Source organism: Trichoplusia ni, chromosome 22, assembly GCF_003590095.1.
Source record: "Trichoplusia ni isolate ovarian cell line Hi5 chromosome 22, tn1, whole genome shotgun sequence".
Taxonomy (NCBI): Eukaryota; Metazoa; Arthropoda; class Insecta; order Lepidoptera; family Noctuidae; genus Trichoplusia; species Trichoplusia ni.
Genome location: NC_039499.1, coordinates 3866181 through 3880388, shown reverse-complemented (window position 1 = coordinate 3880388; position 14208 = coordinate 3866181). Strand labels below are relative to the sequence as shown.

At 35.0% G+C, this 14208-nt stretch overlaps 1 protein-coding gene across 6 annotated transcripts in view; it reads right to left on the bottom strand.

Annotated features, from left to right (window-relative positions):
* Positions 1–3094: 3094 nt before the first annotated feature.
* LOC113504469 (DNA-directed RNA polymerase II subunit 1-like) overlaps positions 3095–14208 on the bottom strand; it is a 29108-nt gene continuing 17994 nt past the window's right edge. For 4 of the 6 annotated variants that reach the window (XM_026886768.1, XM_026886767.1, XM_026886766.1 and 1 more), the window contains 3 exons: positions 12529–12773; positions 7406–7640; positions 3095–3629 (listed from right to left, as the gene is read on the bottom strand). In XM_026886768.1, coding sequence (XP_026742569.1) covers positions 3523–3629; positions 7406–7640; positions 12529–12773 — 587 coding nt within the window. In that variant the 3' untranslated portion in view covers positions 3095–3522. The remainder of the gene's footprint in view (positions 3630–7405; positions 7641–12528; positions 12774–14208) is intronic. The other 2 variants (XM_026886772.1, XM_026886769.1) reach the window with 2 other exon arrangements.

Genomic DNA, 14208 nt, shown 5'->3' with positions numbered 1-14208 from the left:
CAGCTGAAGTTTGTTTTAGAACAATTTTGACCTTGATTGTAAATTTTGTAATTCAAACCACTTTTCTAAAATTTCGATCGAAATATTTATGTTTTGACATAGACGAAGCTTCGACCATGAAAAAAAGAGGACTTTCAATTCATATGAATCGTCAAAATTTTTATTTCAATGGAAACTGAAAAGTAAGTTAATGTATTTATCACAAGGTGTATCTCCTCTTTATAATTATTTTACACAAATAACTTGCATTTCTGAGATTCGATGTCCAGCATTATTTTCAAGAGATGTTTAAAGTTTATTCACCACGCCTACTGACGCTTGATCCGCATCATTAGACAACTAAGTCTTTGAAAACGTACTAGAACTGTAACCAAATAGGGGCACTATCATAACCTCTCAAAGACACAAGTTGTAGGACTGAGACAATGCACCACACGGCATATAGCCGCATCTCGCTTACACAATAGCAACATTCTTAATTTGAAATGTGAACGATGAAAAATTCATGTCGTCTTGCTCATTCATCTTTTTTTTTAACAAAAGTAAGCGAGATAGAGTGAGAACGATCAGCTAAGGTCTTAACTGATGAGTCAGTACAAAGTTGTCGCACACATTTCGATACAAATATAAAATTAGTTTGTAGTCCATTTGTATCAGTATTTTAAGATCATTCACACGAACAAATAAATAATTCTATTTAATCCTCGAGGGTGACTGAAAGTTAAATATACTGAATGCTCACATTAACGGCATTCCATTGGAAGCGTTAATTTTAAAATCTTTAATTAAATAAAAACTGAGTACAGTTATAAACTGATTTCAGGTGTTAATTTTATTACCAACTGAATGTTTTGAACGGAGGTATGGTAAGGATGTATGTGTAAGGTAATGAGCTAGCGTGGTTCAGAGAGTACGTTAAGTTGTTTATATATTAAATTAACAAAAATATCCATGTAAATCAATCTTTACAGCGATTACGCGCAAACTAAACAAGTCTTCCTTATTAATGCAGTGGTAGATGCTGTGAACTAACGTAACTCATCATCTGCCTAGCCGTTTTCTAACTGTTGGGGTCTACTTCCAGTATAACTAAATGCAGCTACTAAGTACTAAGTTTTAAAATTGAGTGAGGCTTCCTACCAGATCAGCTCAACTCAGTTATCCCTGCAACGTGATTCTGTTTGGTAAGTTATACTGTACTGAGTATTGGATTGTCCATGGGAATCATAAAGCGTGGCCACACTGAAGGGGCGATTATAATAACAAAAACACTACCGTGACGTCATACCGTGCTATTTGTGCGCACGATACAAAAATAGGAAACAGTTTTCACACGGCCCAGTCTACGGCCCACGGCAGATCGGTTATCAAGTTTTGACGGGATCTTTTTGGTTCTGTACACAAAAATAAAATAACTGCTGGGTATTGAAATACGAGTCTACTGCGAAAAACGTAAAAAGTAGGTATCTCATGGACTTATTTGAAAACTATGACAGTCTTCTTCTGGGGACGATTCCGAGTACCGAGGAATATTGAAAAAAAAATACATTCACACTCTAGATATTACTTGTAACTATTGTTACTTTGAAAACAATTTCAAGACAAACGTTTAACGAAAATTAAATCAAGAATCATAATTTAACAGTGCATATCACTGCCAAAATTACATGAAATAATTCATGCGTAGCACTGCTCCATAGCATTATTAGAATAGCGATAAATAATACCAGAGTGATAGAATTACAATTCGAACGATAAACTTGTCATTTGCAAACTAAAAACATATATATCAAGTCGATATGCCAAATTATTTTTAGACGTCGGCACGTAATTATTTCACAGAAGAATTGGCAGTGCTATCAAATGTCATATCTCATTAAATGGGTGAGATAAACTATTAGATTAAAAGCTTGCAGCAAGAAATATGTCGAGAAAGAAAATATGCATTAAATAAGAGCTAGAAATGCGTTGGAAAGCTAAAAATCTTATTTTTAAAGCGAATCTATTGCATTTTGTATACACTTTAAATTTGATTGAAATGGGTACAGCTGTTTACGAAGTATGCAACAAAAACACATTTTCGCATTTGTGACGTCAGCAGACATACTAATAAAATACTGTCTATTTCATTTAATGCTAAAGTACTTGTTTATTATTTCTAGCACGTGATATGAGTTGTATTGTCGTAAAGGATTATTTGTAAATGTATGTAAGCATTTGTGTCACAATTTAGATGTGTAAAGCAATCGTTTAGCAACTTTTAAAATTATATAAATATTTTTTGGAAATTACACCTGGAATTTTTTGCGAGTGAATAGTTATATGTACTTTTTTTTATAAAGTGGCTGAACCAGCATGTAATGCAATGCACATCACAGGAGATTAGCTACCAACCCCAAGGTAAAAGAGACTTGTAGCAGTGGGCAGAAGAGAGATGCTGCAATTACAACGTGATAGGTTTAAACGGTGGTAATTGGAGCAATCATAACTTCTAAGACATCGATCTGCATTTCATTTACCGATTTCAATACCCTACGTTTCGGATTCTACAAAGGCATCATGGTCACGGGTAAACTGGAATAGAAAGGTCTAAAGGTTTCCTTTATAAATAACAAACTTGGCAGACTATTACGACAAAGAAATTCGTCTCAGACTTGTAAACGAGGATAGCTAATTTCTTTTTGGACAAAACAATTTTGGGCAGTCAGCCAGTCAATTTTAAGACCATTATATCAACACCGAAGCGTCATTGTTAAACATAGGTGAAATGTTAATGATCTTTATGATATATAAAACACAACATAAAATAAATTGTCGACCAATTTTTATTTATTAAATGTTAAAAATAATGGCACTGTCAGAACTCTTTATGCGTCTAGTTGTATAAGCAGAATTATAAAATGTTTGGTACATATAACACACCAGATAAATAGAGATATTTACAACTACGAAAACAACTTTATCTTTAAGAATTTTCCCAAAAATCTAGATGCCATAGTTCTCAATTTCTAAAAACTACAGCGTATCATTTCTATGATTTGCTACAAAGATTCCTAATAATGTTTTCGAACAGTTGGAGTATAAAAGCGTTTATGACTATACCCATTATTTCGAGAAAATGTTCTCGTTTAACACATCAAAGACATGAAAACGCCATTATTTTAACACGGGTTTATACGATACGGGTTTTCATTTTATTGGCATTTATAATTAAAATGTTGCTGTAATTTGGCTGCGTTACAAAGTATATTTCTGGACGAAATAATTTCTGGTTTCGGTAAAGTTTTTTACATAACATCTATTTGATATATTCAAATGTCTTCTTTTTTAATAGTATTAGAACTATAAAAAGATCTCTTTGAGAGTCACTTGTTGGCAACACAATATATTTTCCTAAACGTGATGAAACTCAATATAAAAATGATCGTACAAATGGTAGATAGGACAAAAAGTTTAGCAGCAAGTGACAGATAGGAAAAGAACGAAGAATAGTATAAAAATGCTATTCAAGGTGTGTGTTACTTACCCATTGGGCAGGTCGGCGCTGAGCTGGTCGAGCAGCGAGTCAACAGTCGGCCTCGAAGATGCTGGGCTGGTTGCGCCGTTGGTACGGGCGTATCCGTCGGTGACTGTCATGGAAAACAAATGGTAATCATAAAATAGCTATAAAACATAAAACTGCATACATTATGAGTCTGGTACAGATGTAGAAGACGAACATCGTCTTGTAAATCAATACTTGACTCAACTTAAGTAGACTCTCAAACAGAATATACGTTCAAGTTCCATTAACAATGAAATAGCAAAAATAAGTCATTTTTCTCGATGCGGAAAGCCTTCAGACACCTCACATTACGTCAAACAAGGGATTATGCTGATTATAGACAATAAGAATAAGAAGAAGAAGAAGAATTTAAAGTGCAGGAAGTAGGTAAGAATAAAAACTGAAATTACGTTCCAAGTTTTACATTTTACGGGTTCGTAGACTATCGGAAACGAGGTCGTTAAAGAATGTAGTTTTATATCGATAACGTAATTAAACGACGCAAACAAATCGCAAATAGTAAAAAACGTTTTATTTACACAACTAGTAAGCGTAGGGCTCAGAGTATGTTAGATTTTAAATAAAGGTTATAAGAGAGATGTGACAGAAGATTTTACATATGTGACTTCTGTCCTAAGAGGGGAAGATAAAGAATTTTATGATAAGGAACTTTTACAGCGATACATGAAGACTTAAAACTCAATAAATTCAACCACGATGTATAATTAGAGCTGTCAGCACTCACAACTGCAGCTAATATTCCGGACAATTTATGATTTACAGAACCTTGGGACTCGATGCGTGGAGCGTGCATAATGTACCAAGATTTCTGGCATCAACAATAACATTAGGAACGGGTCTGGGTTCATTAAGCAGGCGTTTATGATTTACAAACAATGTTTACAACACTTTGTGTTAATAAACCGCTTGTTTACATACAAATTTGACATTATATGAGAAGTAAAATGTTGTGAGGTTTTGAATTTGTTTTGTTGGAGAAAATAAACGCGACAGCTGGTCCAGTCTTGACGGATTTGTTCAATGCCAAGTACGAGCCCTTGTGGGCTGACATCACGTCTGTTGTAAGGTAAATAGTTATATAAATTATTTTTGTAACAGATGTTTGTCTGTTAATTTGGTTACCTCTTAGCTTGAGAGGTTTTAAACTTTGATTTATCTACTATTTTATGGTGAGATAATTGATCACATTTTGGTTCCATCGTTTGTTAATTGCTTTTGCTTATTATTTCCTTTAGTTGAAATACACACTTTTGACAATTTGTTTTTTTGGTCGACCTACTGTTTATGTAAAAATAAAGTAGGATTATTGGATACGTTGAGGATAGATCACCATGATGATAGATAGACAGGTTGAGAGATGTTTGGTAAAAGATCAAAGACAATTAACCCGTACTTTTGAACGTAAAATGACTGAAATATTAATGCTAATAGATACGTACATCAACGTACCAGTCGCAGAACATAAAACATATTGTGAGACTAACAAAAAAATATGAAATCAAGCTTGAGAGACGTGTATCCGGAATAAACGCATTTGCAAATGAACTCTGCTTTTTTCTTTCAACAAATCTCTTCATGAAACTAGAATACTCATTGGTGAGCAATCAATTTAGAATTAATGAAGATGGAACTCTTAAATACGTCGAAAAACTGCATTCGATCCGTTTGATCGTCGTGAGCGCATGGTAAGTAATGTTTTTCTAAATATATTAAGAGAATTAGTTGAAGTGAATCTAGAATTTTTAACAAATATTTAAGTTTTTGCGTAAAACACTACGACGTTTGCAATGAAAATATATCCGACGCCCCCTTATCAGCCTAGCTTTTTCCCAACTATGTTGGGAACGGATTTCAGTCTAATCGGATGCAGTCAACAGTGTTTTATATTCAGCGACTGACTGGCTGACCTCCTCAACCCTAATGAGCAAACTTGTGTAAACAATACTAAATTGATCATGTCCTATAATAATAACGGCTATTAGCAAATCACTAACAATAATATAATACAGTACAGAACAGCGTACAATTGTCCACGAATCAGTGGTACCGACGGATCACGAAATCGAACCTTAGCTACTTTAAAAATAAAGGCGATGTCGATGTCAAATCGTTATCAGTGTTCTGTGGTCTACTGTACATTAATATGTAAACCAAACAATCTGGTACGGAGTTCTATTTCTGATGGGACGACGGACGGCCTTGCCGAAGACATTTGGCGATTACATACACCTATAAACAGACTATTTATTACCGTATCGATGTAATGCTGAGTTTTCATGATATTTGATATTATTTTGTTATGGGTATAAAATACATTTATTACGGTATATTTATGGCTTTCATATCGGCTTATCAAAAACAGCTGGTGGTGGTTATAGGGCAACAAGCAGTTTAGGAAATCCAGGCTCAATATCGTGAAGACGCACATAGAAGGAAGAGTCTTCATTTTAGTTCACAAAACATAGCCCAGTATAGTTAAATTCATAGACAGAAAAAAAATACCGGAGTCATTTGTTTTTAAATCCAGGAAACCCAAGGAAACACCAAATATCTCTTCAAAACTCTCCATAATATTTAGACATATGTTTACCAGTACTTTTCCCTAATTAATGCTGCTATAATATTTTAGACAAACGCCCAAAACCCGAGGTCATCCCAAATGAATCGTTTCAGCGTACATGATTATCTGAGCAGCACGAATTATGGGTGCGCGTTGATAAATTATGTTTACATCATACTTGGGATTAATGGATTGCCTTTGATAAGTACGAGATACCTTATAAATTATATATACCGTCCGTTTTATGTTCTGCGAGAAGTTATTAGTGGGAATTGTGAGATTGTGGATGTAGTTACTTTCGAGATGTCGTTATGAAGTCGTCTACTTGTAAAATGTAAGCTTTTTAAGTCGATATAGCAATGTAAGGTAATATTTTAATTCTTTTTCAACTGGCACATGTCCATGTAGGATTGAATGACAACTGTAAATAGTGTATACCTTGTCTATCTGTTCACATTATCCATTTTATTTATAGGTTGAGTTCATGTATAGACTTTTTGAGTGGGCCCATACTGCGATTTTGATTAAACCGTAAATAACAAAGAGATTGCTTAATTTATGTGAGTGCAATTTTCATGACCTGCTTTTATGTAGGGTTTTTCATTTCTTTGCAGGAGCCGCCTTAAATGTATGGTTATGATTTTATTGTACATTTGACAAAACTGTTCAACGTCACAGGTAGATTTCCTGTCGGCAACAAGGTTTTTTAAATTAAGGTTTACTTAAAAAGAAAGCAAACATTCTAATATGATGTTCGCCCCTTATTTAATCAGATATTTAGACATCCGAGTCATCTGTGTAACGAGGTAAACGCTTCTTAATTAGAGTTTTGACACACTTCTTCGTAATTGACAGTGATATGTGTATAGCCTTGAGAATTATTTAAAAACATGAAAAAGACCTGAAGAAACGTGCAGTGGAATATTGATACGTTAAGAATATGCCAAAGAAACCTAGTAAGCATTCATCAGCGTTGACTTGCTCTCATTTCGAAGAAAAATATTATCTTATAGTACTTATGTATTGGATGGTTGTGACCAGTGGCACCAGATAGGGAACGACGATTAAAGAGTATTTTGTGCAACAGTTACCGATAGTTTGATGGACATGAGAAAATAAGGTCTGCCCACCGATAGTACCAAAATCATTTGTTCTGTTGTTGTTGAAGAAGCAAAGCGCCTCTTTTCACATCTTCTAGAATATTTCTTTATTTTTACTTTAAAAGAATATTGTAGACTCTATTTCTTTACAGTTAAGAATGATATTAGAATACAACTTACACTCACCATTCCTTTCACTGTACGTATGTGACTTGTCCACATAGTTTCCGTATCTGGCATTGCTCAGGTCATCGAGTAGAGTGTCCAGCTCTGTGAGGTTCCCACGCCCAGTCCTGCCGTAGCCGGACTGTCCGGTGCTGTAGTTGGTATTGTGGCTACCGTAGCTCGCTGGTGTGGTATTGTATTTGATTGGCACGACTTTCTCGTGAAGAGACGATGTGTTTTGGTAGGTTGGCTGCGGACAAAAAAAAAATAGAGTTTAATGAAAGTCTACAGTCATAGTTCTTATGTTTTATCTATACTAATTTTATAAAGCTAAAGAGTTTGTTTGTTTGTTTGAACGTGCTAATCTCATGAACTACTGGTTCGAATTGAAAAAATCTTTTTGTGTTGAATAGACCATTTATCTGGGAAGGCTATAGGCTATATAACATCACGCTGCGACTAATAGAAGTGAAGATACAATGGAAAATGTGGAAAAAATCTTCTTACCACGTGGACGAAGTCGCGGACAACAGCTAATGTAAGATTTTTGTGTTGTTCAACGGATAGATTGATGTAAGACGCAAATGAAATTACCATAATTTGTGGAAACAAACATTTCTCTGTTAGTTAATGAGAATGCAATTCTTTAAATTCAATTCATTACATTACATTGTTCAACGCAAGAGAATCGATTATTTTCTCCTAACTATCTTTAATCTTGTCCACAGACGTATTCCAGCAACTCATGCGTGAACTTTAACGTCAAACACATTATGTTCGCAATTTCCATGAAACTATAAACAACATTGAAGCAGTGTCGAAGACGCCATCACAAATGACGTCATAGCCACAAGCGTAGATAATGACAAACTGGGATGATAAATTATTTGTTGATGTTAAATGATCATGAATCATGAAGGGTCTTTCTTTATAACCTCGAGGAATCAGTTCTATGTTTTATACAAATGAATATTATTTTTTTAAGTATATCGCACCCTAAGTCGAGGTCTCAAGTTGAGTACCTACCAAGGACGCGTTTCGACGAACCTTTAGATCAGGAGCCTTATTCAACTGTCATAACACTAGGATGCGTTGGAATCAGAAATCGCTAACCAGCAAGAAACTGATGATCTATGAAACTAATAATCATTAAACAAATACATGGAAGAAGCTTGGTCCAGCTGTGGGTCATTTACAGGACCGAAAAAATTGCTGGAAGATGAAATATTCCATTACAATCTTTCGTTTGCGACGCCTGGTATATGAAAATGTTGTCTAAATAATTCACTCTCAAAGAAAACACGATCCCGCTTGTTTTCGAGTTGTAAACGACAGGAAGATGTACTTGGAGGAAATAATTTATGATCGTCTTTGAAACAGATGCAAGATATTAATAATATATCGTATGTTTCTTCTGGAAATGTTGTTGCTTTACTGGCATGGATACCTAGTGGTTTTGATTTCTTTTAGTCGATTTCAAGGTCAGGACTGTCCGTGGAATATCTCTGGGGTGCATCAAGTCTTCAACTTTTTTTTTGGGATTTCATAAAATTATGCCTTCCGCTTTGGGTTGAGCGAAGTGAAGACCTTTAGGTACCGAGTAAAATGTGAGTCAGTAAAGGTCTAACAGTTCAGTTCCTTCTTTTGCCCTGTGGTAAGCCTTTCGGACAATCCGGTTGCCCCGGCAGGCATCAACCCTCATAGACAGTACAGAGTTTGCTGACAACTCTTTGAGGTGCACCTGGAACCAGTACGCGCCGTCCAGTAGGAGCCTGGTCCTGATACGACGGGAAGGTACCTATCACTACAATCTTTGGTGGTCAAGTTAAAGAGCTCTGGCCTGCCAAACTATTTGAGCTATCAAAGAGTTGTGTAAATTCGAAGCTACTTGTCAACTACTTTGTGGTAATAGTCAAGAGGGCACCTAGCTGCGTGAGATTTATCAAAGTTCACTACATCAAGAACGGAACAATGTATTTTTTAACGTAATTTACACTTAATACCACAGGTTTTTAACATTTCAACCCTATACCATACAAGATTTAAATAATTTACAGGGCAAGAATTTCCTTTAAATTTTTTTTAGTTCTTCATAAGAAATACTACTCCTGTTCAGTAGAATCCAATAATTTACTTCAACCATTATATTCATTAGTATTTATTATAGTAGTGCTACGTATACGTATTAGCTACGGCTGCTACGTACATGTTAACAGTAAGATCGCAGTAGCGACATCTATTTCTCCATGCAGCATTCACTTGCACTACTTGACTCAACCCAACTCACGCTCGCGTGATCAACCAGATGGCGCTATCCACAACAACCATGCAGACCATTATTTTGGTTTTAATTTTCCTTCTAACCGTGACAGGATAAAGTTTATTATGTATTGAAGGAAATATTTGTTACAAATCACTATATTGTATGAACTGGTAAGCAGAAACTACTACAGTCATTAAATAGTACGTAGTACAAAGCTTTAAATGCTAGGAAGGCATTACATAAATAAAATTGAAAATCATGCGTAAAACAAACATTGAAGCACCATACTTAAACTTAGTCAGACTTCATGTCATCCGAATGAGTCATGATTTTACAGATTTTTAATAGTAACCACAACAGAGTCTCTTAAGGTCATCTGTGTCATAACATTAACAACGCATCTTTATGTTTCTCCATTGGTCCATACTTTAGAGAACAGATAAAGTGTTCCTTTTAAAGATAGATCCATAGTTTTCAGGACACAATTGGAGACAATTGGTGATGGCGTGGAAGTGATCAGCATAAGGTGAGATTTGTAGTATTGATGACTCAATAGGTAAAAAAGAGGATTCAAAAGGATAAATACACTGAATTGATTAGGCAAGTTAGGCTTTGTTTAGACTGGCCTTGGACTTAATAGGACTTTGACAAATGAATTTATTTTATTCAAGCCATTTTAAAACTTAAATACCAGAATAACACTGTCAATATTCCCAAATTCTTATAATAAAGTTGTAGGCAAAAAATAACTTTACACCCAACAACAACTTAGACTTAATTTACTAAATAAATGTTCCTATAGATCAATGCAAACCTGCAGTTTACAAGTATAAGGTAAAGAATGTATAGCAATTTGAATGAATACAAGTTGTACTTGACTTAAGTGCACTAGGCCAGTGTTTGTAGGTCGAGCTGAACTATGTACAATGAATATAATGTATAAAGTAAAAGTTTAAGCTTTTGAATAATGGCATCAAACATGGAGGCTTTCGAATTAAAAATATTAAATATGCAATAAACTAAGATTTTCTGTCTTCTTTGTGAGTGGTGGTTTAGGTCACGATGCCAAAGCCACTGTGCGCAACGTGTCTCAGTTTCGATCCCCATTTGTGTGTTTTTGCGCATGTACCTTGTTTATGAAACCCCCCGCGACGCAAAGGACACAATATTTATATTTCGCTAATGATCTTTTAAATGACTGAAAAAAATATGGAAACGAAACATCGCTTTGGGCAGAATTGATCGCCGTCTAGCTTCAACAAAACCAGCATTCCTGCCTGCAGAACTCTGAACTTATGTTATATTTTACTACATAATGAATGAAGGAAAAATTCAACGAAAATACTGACTTGACACATAAAACTTTATATACCAATATTTGTTATTATCCCGCTCAGCTGAGCACACACAGTGCGTCAACAAATCATTAGCTTTGATGAGTTAATTCTATGAATTGATAGATATTTCATATGAACGATTCAGAGCTATTGATATACTGTAAAATCCCTGGGTTGTTATACCATGACATTGGTCACAGCATTAGGAAACTCGAATAACCTTAACCGAACCAGTACTCAAATACAACTCAAACAATCAATAATTAATTTGAAAGTCTATCAAATAATAAATATTGATATCTTCTTATTGCCATAGTCAAAAGACACGACATCATTAGGAATTTCCGTTATTCGATGCTACTGGTTGACATTACATAGTGAAAACTTTGGGTTTTCTTGGTATGTGGAAACTTGGGTTAAGAGGCCAATGGTAGGTTTCAAAAGTGTGATACCAGGTTGCCCAGTAAACACAAAAAGATGAAGAATTAGAGAGGAAGAAGATGAGAAATCATTAGAATTTGAATAAAGATGAAGCTTTTTACACTAAATTCCAAAAGGACTTAATGCCTTTAGCTCTATCCACTGTATCCACATATAAAAAGCATTAATTTAAATATGAAACAAATAACTATGCACATTTAATTTTTAAATTAGATGTTCAATCTTTCGCATTTTAGCTGAGTGCTTGTAAGCGATTTGGGTCGTCCACGCATCTCCCTAATGCAGGATGACTGTCTAAAACATGGACTATCTCATAAAAGTAATTCAGGTCAGTCGGGCGTAGCCGCCACTCTTACTTATACGATGCATTAACTTATTAGTACGGCTTGTTATGTTGTTGTTGAATACTTGACTCTGAACAAAGAAGTGCTTTAAGTAAAGGTTATGTCAAATGAATCATGAAATAATGATAATACTGGTCAAATTTTTGTGGTTCTAAACTATCACTTTTGGACTAAGCGTTGAGCAGATGAATTCATATTTATCAAAACATAATCAGTAATAAAATTTGACATCCTGACATGACAACCTGAACTATCAGAATTATTATAGAAAAGAAACGTAAGCCAACAATTTAAGTTTTAACAAAGAGAACGTGGAGGTATTAGCCAACATTCGCTTCAGTTTTAGTAAAACAAATAAACGTAAACCGTCGTATTTTACGACGACAAAAAGATAGAGGTCCTTAGGTTTCCAAACGACACGTTTTGCAAAAAAAATGTGGTCATCCTGTTTTACATATCCCAAAACGAATAAAAAGTATTTTTAACTTCTTTGTCTACAGACGAATGCTATAAAGACCTTTTTTCGTATGTGTCATTTAAAAAAAATGAGACGGAACTAAGTTATGTGGTATCAATCAACGAACTTGCTTTATGACTTGTTTGTAGTAAGCGCAAGGCATACTTGATAGCAGCTAGGTCTAAATAGAATCTTTCAGAAACTTTTCTAAAACTTGCAGTACCTACACTATGCAATTTTTTTGGAGAAGACTTATACAGCTGACCTTGAGAAAATGATACAAAACCGTCACTCACCGAAGCAGGTTTAATATAATCCGAGGATATATTCCTTGATCCATTTATGGAGCCGTAGCCTGTTGACGAAGGTGAGTTCAAGCTGCCCCCTGGTGAGCTCAGGCGGCCTGGTGAGCTGCCCCGGCCTAGTGGAGAGCTGGTCCTGCCGGGGGACGCTGTGCGACCGCCGGGGGAACTCCTGCCACCGGGGCTGCCGACCCTGGCGCCAGGGTTGATGGAGTTTTGGAGGTCGGCGAGCAGCGCATCTGGAATTAAGAGAATTTCTGTGTTTAATGAAAGTTTGAGGTAAAAATAAAATAAAATTTTAAGTTAGTCATCATTTTTAAATGTTTTAGGACATTTAATCTTACATTTTCTACTATTGCAACATTGGCTACAACTTCTGCTGTTATTATCTGTAATTGTTTCAAGAAAATCTATCACTCTAAAAATCTTACGATACACATTTCGGTGAATCCACTCACGACCAAAGCAGTTACGTTTTCTTATAATGACAAAGAAGGCGAGTTAAAAACTTTACTCCAAGGATCAAATTCCCCAACTTGTGTGTCAGAATATCACAACAATAGTAAACAAAAGGTACAAACAATTTTACTGGCTCGTGCCATACGTATGTCATTTTATTATTGTACATATTTCCTGTTACCAATATGGTCAATGTATTTGTTCGTGCTTATAGTATGTAGCGTGATTTAACCCCCCCCCCCCCTGCTTATTACGGATGACTCCCAAATACGGATCGACATAAAAAACATGAATACGTTCTATAGTAGACAGGTATACACGCATTAAACATTTGTTCAATACTGAAGTTTTGTTTTATAAAAGACTTCGATGGCTATTCATTGTCTAGGAAGCTTTATTAGATTAATATAGAGAGAACTATCTGTGTAATAGTTCTGCTTATTTAGAACATTAATTACTTTTATGTAGAGTTATAAAGGATAGGGGTAGCTATATTAGCTAGTGGAAGCAAAATAATTGCCTGATTTTGCGAGTTAATGATAATTATAGTAGAAATGTTTTCAGTGGTATCATGCAGAATTGTACTGATACCAGTGGCGTAATTGTGATTTATGATTACCTATAAATATCCTAGACGTCAAGGCCGTGATTTTATAGGATTTTCTATTTAAAGATCCATCATGTTATTGTAATAACTAAGTGCAATTGGCATGGCCATTTGTAAACGTGTGGTTGTAATTTTTTTAATTGGACAAAAATAGATTCTAGTATTGATATACGATTTTTGTTCAGTACTTCACACGTTTAGACCACACAGCAGTGGCGATTACCAAGGATAAACTAAAATCACTTTAATTACAGTCCAATAAGGTTGGTTTTCGTTGGTTTTTTGATGTGCGCTTGATCGTTTACAGAAGCTGTTCACGTATGAATACAGGCTTTTAGACTAGACTGTTACGTCTAAATCATAGAAATGGCGACTAAGCGGGTATCTCAATAGTCCGTGCCTGGGTTCCAGGCCCAAAAGTATGTGATTCAGAATGAAGGTCGTTCTCCTTTGGGTATCAAATAGTATAAGTTATACTCTGAGATATTTGTATTGTTATATTGAGTTATTTATAATTAATTTTGAGTTTTAATTGATTTGCTAATTGATATAGTATTTTGCTTATTTTGACAACAATTAACCTTCATTGTTATTTGTAGTTTTTGGTT